The sequence below is a fragment of the Scardinius erythrophthalmus genome, assembly GCF_964197995.2.
Source record: "Scardinius erythrophthalmus genome assembly, chromosome: 13".
Taxonomy (NCBI): domain Eukaryota; kingdom Metazoa; phylum Chordata; class Actinopteri; order Cypriniformes; family Leuciscidae; genus Scardinius; species Scardinius erythrophthalmus.
The window spans coordinates 1165194-1177957 of NC_138233.1; the positions used below are offsets into that span (position 1 = coordinate 1165194).

At 36.3% G+C, this 12764-nt stretch overlaps 1 protein-coding gene across 3 annotated transcripts; it reads left to right on the plus strand.

Annotated features, from left to right (window-relative positions):
- The first annotated feature begins 1808 nt into the window (after positions 1–1808).
- Positions 1809–6714, plus strand: LOC308700777 (natterin-3-like). Of its 3 annotated transcripts, XM_081382550.1 has the most exons (4): positions 1840–2155; positions 3723–3797; positions 5319–5429; positions 5583–6714. In XM_081382550.1, the coding sequence occupies exons 3-4, from the start codon at positions 5336–5338 to the stop codon at positions 6653–6655; spliced, it is 1167 nt and encodes a 388-aa protein (XP_081238676.1). In that variant the 5' UTR covers positions 1840–2155; positions 3723–3797; positions 5319–5335; the 3' UTR covers positions 6656–6714. The 3 variants fall into 3 exon arrangements, with proteins under 3 accessions (XP_081238677.1, XP_081238676.1, XP_081238675.1); XM_081382551.1 differs by lacking the exon at positions 3723–3797 and having other exon boundaries at positions 1809–2155; XM_081382549.1 differs by lacking the exon at positions 1840–2155 and having other exon boundaries at positions 3521–3797.
- Positions 6715–12764: the final 6050 nt, after the last annotated feature.

The window sequence follows — 12764 nt, forward strand, 5'->3', positions numbered from 1 at the left end:
GAGAAGCTGACACCAGCAACATATTTGAAGAGAAGAGGATTACATGGTAAACGCTATAATTTTCAGATATTAGTAAATAAGTGTTTAAGAGAATATTGTTCTGCAGGATATTGCAGTGATGTATGATAAATGAATAGTGAAGTCTGTAGTTTGAGATCATATGCTATTTATAAGGAATATAATTATATTAAAAAAATTAAACATTTTTTAAAAAAGTCATAGCTTGTGGGGTAAAACGCCCCCTACGCTGAGGGGTAAAACGCCCCCCTGGGGGCATAGTTTCTCTCTATCATAATTACTATAATAAAATATTTCTGTCTATCAAATCCTTTGTTTTACACTTAATGCAGTATAACTAGGTGGTAAAATCAAAATATTTGAACAAAACATAAAAAAATTACCTCAAGTGAACATTAACTAGCTAGCTTGCTAGCAAAGTTAGCTCACTGATGGAAGGTAGTTAAATTTGGCTATTTTGGACATTGCTGAAATAAATATTAATATATATACATGTTTATACATTACTTGCCTTTTACTTTCAGAGATTAAAAACTATTGTCTGTTAATTTTGCTGTTGATCTATCAAGCAAACTGGTTTGTAAGAAAGGGGGCATTTTACCCCACCTTGGGGGGCGTTTTACCCCACCGCTGGGGCAAAACGCCCCCTTTGTACAAAAATATTTTCAGTCAAAATGCTAATAATTTATGAAGGCTGAGCAGTTTTAATATTTGGTGAATAACTCCTGCCATAGTCACTCAAAACCGGGATGGCAATTCTAGTCACATTTATGTTTTGTTTCACTGTAATGTCACATTTTCCTTAAGGGGGGCGTTTTCCCCCACTCTACCCTATGTATCAAAATATAGATATTTTGACAATACTACTATGTAGATTGTAGTTTCTCCAAACTTTCAGTCCAGCCATTAATCACTCTGAGCTCCTCGCCTCCTTCACTTATGATCAGCTCTTCAAAACCTGCTGCGACTGCGGCGGCTTTAATTCAGTCCAAATATCAGGGGTTTTATTGGTCCATTTACAATCGAATATTTTTATTGGCTACCGAAATGCCGGTCAAAGATTTGAATATCAATTCAAATTGTACTCAGTAACGAAATGTGATTTTACAAGTAGCGAAGTAGATTACTTAGTTTAATATGTACTTGAGTACAAGTAAAATTACAGATTTAAAAATATACTAAAAAAAGTACAAGTACCCAAAAAAACGACTTAATTACAGTAACGTGAGTAGTTGTAATTCGTTACTTCCCACTAAACAATGGACGTCGGATAGACGTGCAGATCATGTCTATATTGGGTCCGTCGGTCCATGACCAATTCTGGACATCTATTCGACGTCCAAACTAGGTCCACTATTTGGACATCCAACCATGACCCAACTTGGACGTCATATTGATGTTCAACATTGGACCTTTTGGGTCATTTTTTTGGACGTCATTTGGACGTCTATGACAGGTGCAGGAAATTTACATGATTACTATCCCACTGCGCAATGTGTCGTCGGAGTGACGTCATTTTCATGTAATTTTTGGACGTCCAAATTCGGTCCATTGAAGGGGTTGTTTTTTCGACGTCTTCCGCACGTCGGTAATTACACATTACATTACGGTATTACATATGTAATATTTTTTTATTTACAAATATCAACATTGTTATTATCAACATGAATAATACATATGAATACAGATTAGTAATAATTATTATAATAAATATAGCATAACTGGAGACACACAAAAAGGTGTGATGCTGTAGCTCAAACAGTAGAGTGCTGGCGCTTGTAACGGTAAGTACACGGGTTCGATTCCCAAGGAGAACAAGAAGTGTGAGTGCGTGTGTGTTCTCATGAGGAGAAGCCTAAAGAAACCGCTGTTTTGTTTGAGCGCACTGAGCGCGATTATTGTTTGGAAAAGACTTATATACTTTTGTGGACGGACGTCAACATTAGACGGGCAGAAGACGTCGAAAAAAGACGTCGCCTGGCGTCACAAAACACCCCCTTCAATGGACCGAATTTGGACGTCCAAAAATTACATGAAAATTACGTCACTTCGACGACACATTGCGCAGTGGGTTCCACCTCTGGTTCTCAGGTTGCTGGCATTTGAAGACTGATTACTTCTCTGATACAGTAGACACGTAAGTACATTTTTCAACAGTTTTAGAAATGAAAGTAAAAGCAACAAAACCTCAGTTTGCTATTTTTTGTTTCATGATCTCAGTGAAAGTACTGAAGTCTGTCCTGATATATCTGCTCTGCCGACACTGGCAGGGTTTTTTTTATATTTACTAGAATCTTCACTGAACAAGAATCTTTAGGACTTCAGCTGGATTTTCCCAAATGTCAAACATCACAGTGTAATCTTTATATCCACCCTTGGCTGATTTGAACTCTTTTATTTTTTTAACTACTTTGTTTATTCTCCTGTCTACTTTAACTCTTTATCGTGCTTCAAATTGTTAAACTAGTTTATTTTTCCTAATTAGATTCCTAATTTCCTAAATAGACTTTGCTAATTGTTGTCTGAGTACAGTACTCTGGTTGTAGAGCATTTTGCGAGTCTTGAATGATTTTGTTTCTATGTGGCTCAGAGCAAAATCTGCTGCTCTGTAGAATTACCTGTAGCTGTAGGCTCTGTAGAATTACTAACCTGTAGAATTAAATGATTCTGACACAGACCCTGCTCTAATCATGGAGGAAGCAGATATGTTATGTGATTCGCTCTTCCGCTGGCTGGAGAAGCGAAAGGAATGTGCAGGAAAAGTGTTGGAACTGGCGCAAGAGCTGGAAGATGTTCATGAGCGCAGCAACATCGGTCAGGTGGTCGGAGCTGTGGGCGCAATAACTGGAGCAGTGCTTAGCGTTTTGACAGGAGGTCTGGCCGGCCCTCTAGTGGCTACTGCAGTAGCATCGTACACTACAGTCAAAGTCTCTTCCACATTGCTAGAGAAATTTATCTCCAGCAGTACCTTTAAAAAAGCTATTGAATTAATTAAAGAACAAAAATACAAAAAGTACAGAATTACAAAAAGTAATGTTTTGTCCATCGCCAAATAAATCTGACCAGAAGTTTTTTCTACTTATTAGAAAATAAGGACTTTTTAGGCCTGTGAAGTCGATGAATGGCATATATCTGCAAAATGCTGCAGTAAATTTGTTTCAGATGAGGTGTGTATCCTGTATGGGACATCCCTTATAAGAGCTGGCCATTGATTTTTTTCTACTTATTAGAAATGAGGTCTTTATGGGCCTCTCAATTGGAATAATGTGACTCTTTTTTTTTTCCAAAAAGCTGCAGTCAAATGGTTTAATATGAGGTTTGTAGACTTTATGGGACATCCCCTATAAAAACAGATCATTCATTTTTTGTGGAGTGTTTTTTTTGGGCGGCTGAGTTTACCGCAGTGAGTTACTGATTTTACAGGAAACTCACTCAGACGGGTGTGTTTCCCATTCAACAACATAACGTTTGGCTCAAGATACAGATTTTTTGAGTCCACGTCATACAAACCATATTTGGCTCACGATACCTTCGGTAAACACACCCCTGAATAGTTTTAGTTCCCGTATTAGATCTAGCTCTATAAAACGTCCCAACAAAGTTTTGCACAGCACAGACATCCTCCAACTCTCAGAAATATGCAGAGGACATTGAGACACACACTTGAGCTTGTAAGTTGTTAAGGAGTGGTTTCTGTAATTCAGTGAAATCGAGGGAAGGTTCGTGTTCTCAGGCTGCTGGCGTTTGAAGACTGATTACTGCTCTGATACAGTAGACACGTGAGTACATTGTTCATAGATTTATTCACTATTAATAACATTCAATGTATAACATGAATGAAAGAAAAGCAACAAAACCTCAGTTTGCGATTGTTTGTTTCATGATCTCAGTGAAAGTACTGAAGTCTGCCCTGATATATCTGCTCTGCCGACACTGTCAGGGTTTATTAGAGGAACTTTTAGGACTTCATCTGGATTTTCTTAAATGTCAAACATCACAGTATATTCTTCATATCCACCGTTGCTGATTTGAACTGTTGTTTTGACTACTCGTTTATTCTCCTGTCTACTTTATCTCTTTATCTTGCTTCAAGTTCTTATCTGTATTTCTAGCTAGTTAACTTTTCCTAATTAGATAATTAACCCCTTAAGCCCTGAAAGCATTTTTAAAAATTTTTTTGAGAGACACAAATAAAAGTAAAGACTCATAACTCCAAAACTATAGAAAGAGTAAAAAAATTAGTATCGTTTGATAGAACACGTTTCAAACTGCTGATAAAAGACTATATATATATATATATATATATATATATATATATATATATATATATATAACCAAGATAGCTTTTTTGTTCAGTCCTTGACGCTCCCTAATGGACTTTATTGTTCCGCCATGAGCAATATCATGTGATCAACGAACACAATGGATTATGTTGGCTCTTTCTAATCCTGAGAATCTGCTATAAATAAAGATTCGATTTTTCACAATTTATGCATGTTTCATGGAGATATGATTGAAAACGTCACATCCATGGTCCATCTAAATTCTTGATTGTATGTAAAAATATGTGTCGAAATAAGATTTGTCACCAAAAATCATTCCATTTGCTGAAACACAGAGAAAGTTATGGCCAAATTAAGACTCAAAAATACCCCATAGTGGATGAAAACATCCCCAACAGCACATAAGGGTTAATGTTATATATACATAAAAACGATATGACTTACCATTCATAATCAGGATGCAGCAGCAGCTTCTGTGTTGACTGTCTGTCACTGGACTGTTAAAATTTGAACCGTCGCTGCGGAAACCGTAGGTTATTTAACCCAACAGTCGGGTTATTTCTAGAAATTACCCAACGATTTTAAAAATGACCCAATATTTTTGGAAAATAACCCAACATATTGACCCAATATGTGTAACCCAACAAATAACCCAATGTTTTGTCCTGACCTTTACCTAAATCCTGACCTTTTATGTCATAGTTTAGGGTGAGAAACCACAAACCACTTGCCACACTACAGTGTTCTCTTCCTTCTTTTGATATATTGCATGTTCAGATATTCATAGAACAAAATATGTGGGCCGTGAAACTCAAAAATGCTGGCTGTGGCTGGTAAATTAAATAAAATAAAATAAAAAGAAAGAGAAAGAATTAATATCAATGTAATGTCCACCAGTCTGCTCTTCTCTATCTCTGTGAAGCTGCTTTGAAACAGTCTACGTTGTTAAAAGCGCTATATAAATGAAGATGACTTGACTTGACTTGACTTCTCGTGATGTTTGGTGATATTCCCCAGACACTGAGCTGAAGCTGATGATGGGTTTCAGCGTGCTCTTCATCTTTGCTCTGCTACAGATCTGCACACTGTGTGATGGGGGGAATTCAGAGGATCTTTCTAACATCACTGGTATGTTCACCTTCAGTTCTTGTGTTCAACATTCTGCAGAACTCCTAAACTAAACTATAATCCATGTGTGAAGCTGTACTTATTTAAAAATATTGTAAATAACATAAGTCATGAGTCTTTGGTTTGTGTATTTCTATTGGATTTGTCTTGCAGACTCTTCTAACCATCCTCATCACCGTCATCCTCGTGGACTTTTCAACCGTGGATCAGCTGAGAAAGAGGAGGAACCTCGCGTTTTCAACCATTACTTGGAGTTGGTTGTATCAAAAGATCCACCTGAAGATGCAGTTCAAGTTACTCATAACAACGATGATTATTACATTCTTCAAATTAGGATATATAATAATGTTACGGTAAAAGCACTTAAAAGTTCAGAAATGAACCAAAGTACTAATGAGGAGGAACGTACATTTCTAGTGAATAAAGACAACTTTGAAATTTTAGAGTGGAAAAAGTGGGCAGATGTAAAGAGTGGCCAGATTCCATTTCACCCAATAATCATTTTTGAAGGTCACTACATTACTAAAGATAACAATGGTATCAGTTTGATGACCAAAGACAGTTTAATAAAAAGTTCTGAAGTTCTCACTGTAAACTATGACATAAAAGGTCAGGATTTTCAAATTGATAATTGTGAAGACAAAAAAAAGGTAAAGGCAGACAAGATAGAAGTGATAAAACGGTTCACAGCTGAAAACAAGAACTGCAAGCCAGCCAAACATGTGGTGAAGTTTGATCAAGGCATCGACATATCAAGAGCTTTCCTAAAGAGCCGTACGCATACGGTTGGAGGAGCGGTGGAGGCATCGGCCTCTGTTAATATTGGTTCAGAAATAGGTGGAAAAGTTTCTGGTCCAGTAGAAATAAGTGGAAAAGTTTCTAGTTCAGTACAAATAGGTGGAAAAGTTTCTGGGAAATATGACTATGGTCACTTGAATTCTGAAACAACATCCAATCTTGATAAGGTCCTGCACTCAGTGACAATGGAGATAGAGATTCCACCCAACCATTCTTGCACTATTGAGATTAAAAGAAAAACCTCTACGGTTGAAGCCCAGTGCTCTGGTCTGCTCTTCCGACAGTACAAGAACGGTGGAGATCGCACAACCTCGGTTACTGGCGTCTATAATCAAGAGGAAGTAGCAGAACTCCTGACATCTATGAATCCCTGCACACCCGTGACAGATGGAGCGAAATGTTGTCGTAAACAAAATGTAAAAAAATAAATGTAAAAAAACAGCTTGCTTTCAAATTAAGAATTTATTAAATTGAATTTTGACATGCTAACAGTGTTTTGTTTTTGTTGTTTTTAAAGAAAAAAAGAAGAAAAAAAGAATGAGGGGGAGGGTTGAGATTGATGTCCTGGGTTTATAAAGACCAGGGGCCTCATGTACAAAGACTTGCGTAGAATTCATACTAAAACATTGCATACGGACAAAGCTGTAAATGTGCGTATGCACAAAAACCCCCAGATGTATGGATCTCTGCGTACGAAGAATCCCACGCATATTCTCTTTGTACATCCCAATTAACGTAAAATTGAGCACACATGCATGAGCACAACACCCCACCCAGTCTCCTCCCTTTAAATTAAATCAATCTAAATATGGTAATGAGTCCACTTTGGCAAAAGAAAGCAGTAAGAAAATGTCTAAAGCAAGCGGCAAGAAACTAAACTTTACAGAAGTGAATTGGAGGAGCTACTATCAAAAGTAGAAATTAGAAAAAATATTTTATTTGGAACTTTGTCCTCCGGAATTAATAACAAAAGGAAAAAATATGAGTGGGAGAGTTTGGCTGTTGCCGTTAATGCGGTATTATTATTATTATTATTATTATATTTTATGTTATATTATTATATATTAAATATATTATTATACATTATATTATATCTATCTATCTATCTATCTATCTATCTATCTATCTATCTATCTATCTATCTATCTATCTATCTATCTATCTATCTATATATATTGAATTTCGGTGTGGGAATGTGGGGATTGCGCATAATTTAAACCAGTCCCGCAATTTTAGCTTCTATAGTAGGCTACGAGAAATTCCCGCACAGATATATTCGCTTCATCTCAGAGCAAATGATTAAAAAATAAATTCACAGATGCGAGAAAAAAGATGTCAAACTGTCTTTTATTTTTGAATTTAATTCCTCAATCAGCGCTGTCTTTCGCTGAGCCCTGGCCATAGACAGATCATGTGTTTAACGCTGTCAATGCAGTGGTCTGCGTTGCTGATCTTATTCACACTATCGAGTGTAGGTGCAGCATTCTAACATTGAGTCATAATGAGCTGTTTGTGAAGAAATTATCCGCTTCCAAATTATGTCATTTAAATCACGAAATTGAAACATTAAAAAACAATTTGCTCTTTATGGTGTGCGAGTGATAGAGCGCGGCGGCAACGAACCAACCGATCAGCTCGCAGCATAACAACATCGAATGCTCGGCCGAACAGCTTATCATAGCTGTACAGGGCGCCTTATTATTTTTCATTTCATTCATTCATATTAATTCATATTTAATATTTTTTATCAATATTATATTATATTATATTTGATATTATTTTATTTTATATATAGACTAAGGGTTGTATCAATTTGCATATGCTTTTATATGTTCTTACTCAATTGCCTAATTTATAGAATATTCCCATGAGGCTTATGTGACAATATATGTCAATTATTTTATAAATTGCAAATTAATAGCAATGCTTTTCACGGTTGGTGGTGCGATAGACTTGTAGAACAATTCGTTGTGTAATGTTTGCAGCTTCACTTCATTGCCTGTAAGAGTCGCCAACGGACAAAAACAATGAGAAATGTACGTACGCCAGACATGAAATTGGCGTGGAGGAACGCACATTCTCGCATTAATTTCACTGTTAGTACATACGACCGTGAGCGTGAAAGCTGGCGTACGCAAAGTTTTTGTGCGTACGCAAGATTGATACATGAGGCCCCTGATGTTTGAAAGAAGACCCGGAGTCAGAATTATAAAAGTTTTAAGAAAAGTTTTACTGAAGATAGTTTGCAGTTTCATCAGCAGAAGTCAGCTTCAAGTCTCACACTGGAGTTCGTAGGCCGCCCCGCTTACAGTTACAAAGATCACAGCAGTTATACCATTCCCAAGGTCTAAGCTACGTCATTGCTTACAGGTTGAATGATTTTCAGTGGCTAAGAAATAGATAATTTCCACACATATACAGACTGAAGCATATCTCCATAGATTATGCATCAGACACTCGGACCCTGAAGTCAGACACGTCGTGACCTTCCAGGTCGCAGATTTGAGTTGCTGGGTGCCAGCATGTCCTGAACAACAACTCAGTCAATCTCCAATAATGCCAGGGGTTCCATAACCTGTAGGCAAGAACACTAACACACACACCGACACACATCTTTTCCAAGGTTGGATTTGGCTAGGCTCTAATGAGTCTTGTCTCAAAACATCAAGATATCAAGTTCTTTCTTTCAAGCTAGGACACTTTAGTCTAAATGGAAAGTAAGGCTTTAAGTGCTTTGTATGTGAGGTGGACTATTTTGAGTTGAGTTGAGTTGATCCTGTGTTTGACTGGGAGCCAGGGGAGGTTGTAGAGGACAGGGGTGATATGATCGCGGCGGCGGGTGGAGGTGAGAAGGCGGGCGCTGAGTTATTCATATTTATTTATTAGGATAAACCCCTTGAGATGCACCATCTCGTTTTCGAGGGGGTCCTAAAATACATCACAACCATCACAAAAAAACAATAATCAAATAAACAAAAATACAATTATACATGTCAATATTCAGGCAAACAACAAACAAACACACACAGAATAACAAATATAAATATATATATATATATATATATATATATATACACACACACACACACACACACACACACACACACACACACATGTATTACAAGCATGTATTAAAGAAAGAAATGGGTTAGATAGAAAAAATAACATGTATTAGAAAGTATATTCAGTAAAATGAAAAAGTATTACCTGGTTGTTGTGTCCTAGACCAAAAGGAGAAGACAGCTGAGGGCCCGAGCTCGTATGTGGAAAGCAAGGCAAAGGAAGGCGTCTTTTATGGAGATTGTAAAAAGACTGAAGGAGTTGACAATTGTTCCAGATCTGGGATTGGATAAATTGTCCATATGTAATTGAATATGTAATGAAGGGGTGTGATGAAATGAATTATAAAAAGTACAGTGAAACAGATGAGAGGCAGACGCTGTGAAGGAAGACCTCGCCCTTGTTTGATGATCCAAGCCTGCCACCTGCTGACGAAGCTTGTGAACTGACAAACCTTTGAACTTTATATTGACTTTTGATATTGTATGTAGAGCAACTGTAATTAGAAAAATAAAATACCAATAATTGATATAAAAAGAACCAACTTGCTATAAGTCTTTACTTTATGAAAGAGTTGAGCTGAACTAAACCACGGAGAAGTCTTTCGACTGAATTGTGAGTATATGGACATTTGAATACTTATTGTTTAGTACGAATTTGACTTACTTTACCTTAACCTGAGAATAATTAAAATAAGGTAGAAGGTGTAAACATTTAATAACCATAGAGAGAATTAAATTGAACACCATAAAACATGGCGCCCAACTTTAAGGGGCAAATTGTTTATTGATTTCTGGCCAAAATCAATAGAACAATTGCTCGAAAAACTAAGACCGTCGTGTGAATAACATGATAAAAAGCGATCTTAGGAAGAAATAAGACGGGAAAAAGGGAATCCGAAAGAAAATAATTTGAAGTAAATTATTGAAGGAACCCAAAGGAAGGGTTATAAAGGAAGTAGTGTTGTGATCTCAAGAGAATGAGATAAGTCTAAAAAAGGATAGGATAATCCTGTAGACAAAAAATAATTCATTGTAGAATTATTAAAATAACCTGGTCAGGGTTATAAGTGCATGCAAAAACACTACTAAAAATCTCTATAGTGCTAAAGTTGAATATAGGAAAAAGGAAATCCTATAGGAAATATAAGAGAAGAATTCAAAAAAGAATTTTAAAACAACTTAATAAGATGAGTTGGATGCGTATGATAAAAGGAAGAAAATAATTTTAATACGCATGAATTATAGAGATTAGCTAAATCTAATAAGGAGATTTAGCGTAGGCTGTATAAACTGTCCAGCGAAGTGCACGTCGCTGAATGGAGAGTACAGCATCGAATAAAACCCATATTAGAATATATACTTGGAGTGATCCTAGAGTAATTATATGGGAAAAAGAAGCTTTGAAAGCGAATAGGTCGGCTATAGAAATAGATTGGAATCTGTTTATACTTTGGCTTCCATCCAGAAATTCTTTAAGTAAAGGGGAATTTAATGAAACAGAAGTAGCCACAGCGGTAATACAGTGGGCACAGAGATTAGAAAGTGCCAGAAGTAGTTCTGTATATATACAGTGTAAAGATAAAGAAGTTGAGAGTATACTATCGAAAAGTCCCGAAGAACAAGCGATAACAATATATGATATTGATTATAAAAAATTAAACAAAACATTAGGAGAAGAGACAAACAAAGAAAAGATTAGAAAATATATAGAAAAGATAATTAATTTTGAAATTGACGAATCAAGTGCTCTAATCATGGAGGGAGCAACGAATGAAGATATAGAAGTATCTGGATTATCTAGTAAACAAAATAAACAAGAAATAAAAATAGGACAGATAGAAGTGGAAATCTATGATGGATTATTACACAATACCAGAGGAGGATTGATAGTCCTGAATGGTAATGAGGAAAGTGAAGCTGCACGAATGATTGACAGTATGTTAGGAGTACAAGCCCTAAAAGAGATTAATGATGTGAAGGAAATACTGCAGCAAAAATCTCCAGGGTCAGTGAGAATAACTTCAGGTGATCCTTACTGGCAATTTATAGCTCATGCAATAATAACAGATAGTAGAAAGAAGCTATGTACGATAAAAAGAATGGAAAAAGAAATGGAGACAATAATGTCTTCATTAATAAAAATAGCAACTAGTAGTGGAGTGAAAGAATTGCACATGCCCTTAATAGGATCAGGACATTTTGGGCATTCCACAAATGCAATGATTAAAGGAATAATATCAGGAATAATGAGTAATTCAGAAGAGGAATTCCTAAAAATAAACTTATTAATGAACAATAGAGACAGAGAGGAATTTCGACGAGAATATGAGGAAACGATTGAAAAACAGAATGAAAAAATGAATGTCGTTAATAAAACTCCGATAAGAGAAGTAGAACGACTGGATGAAGTCAAAACGGACTCGGAGAGTTCGGATGACAGCCTGGAGGAAGAAAGGGAGATTGAAGATTTAAATTCAATCATGATGAGTGCAGAGCATGAACTGAGTGAAGAAGAAGAAATAATAAGAAAAGAAACAAGATTACGGCACAAAAAAGGTGTAAAAATACAATTGCAAAGAGTAACCAAACAGATACAAAATGACTGGCCAGAAGTTGAGATTAAGGGAACTATGTATAGAAATCCTAGTAGTGAAAAAAGAGATAGAGAACTACTAAGTAAATGGGATAAAAAAATAATACCCGAGCGGGATCTGACTTATGGCCAAGTGAAAACAGCTAGTAAATCTCCTTCTGCAATACAAATTGCTGAACAGGAAGGTTGGTCAAAGACAGGAAAACAGACTCTATTCCAAGAGGGTTACGAGTATCACAGGAGAATAGTTATTGAAATGGAAAATGTAATTAAAATATTAAAAAACGAAACGAAAAAACTGCAAAGAGATTTGGAGACGATAAGAGGTCATAGGGCTATAGATAATTTAAACAGAGAAGTTGAAGAAGAATGGGAGTGTGAGAGTGAGACAGATCTAGTGCAGAGTGAAATAAGGAGACCTTTGACTCCTGTAGATAGTGAAGATCCAGTCAGGCAGCTGCAGTTTAATACTCCACAGAGAAGTGATGAGCAAAATATACAAGTAAAGCTTCTTGAATTAAAATTGACAAATGTAGTGAGGAAACAAGTTGGCTTTAAAAAATCAGGAGAGGATCATTGTGCTTATACTGATCGTATAATAAAAGCGTCAACACAAGCAGGACTAGGTTCTGAAGCGATAACTAGACTTGTTCATACCTGTACGGGTCATGCAATCTCGGCTGAGGCACTAGAAAAAGTTCGAAGTCTAACAGGAATTGAGGATAAATATACACAATGGAGAGACATGCTAATTAATGCGAATAAAGACCAGGTACCATTACTTAGTGTTTGGCTATCCATAGAAGATGAAATACCCATGTTAGACAAAGTCAGATTGCTAAGGGATGTGGGGAGGAAAATACCCGGAGGATATAAATTGGT

Coding starts and splice junctions, on each gene's coding strand:
- LOC308700777 (XM_081382551.1), top strand. CDS start 5,336: ATGATGGGTTTCAGCGTGCTCTTCATCTTTGCTCTGCTACAGATCTGC. Junction 5,430..5,582: donor GGATCTTTCTAACATCACTG/GTATGTTCACCT, acceptor TTTGTCTTGCAG/ACTCTTCTAACCATCCTCAT.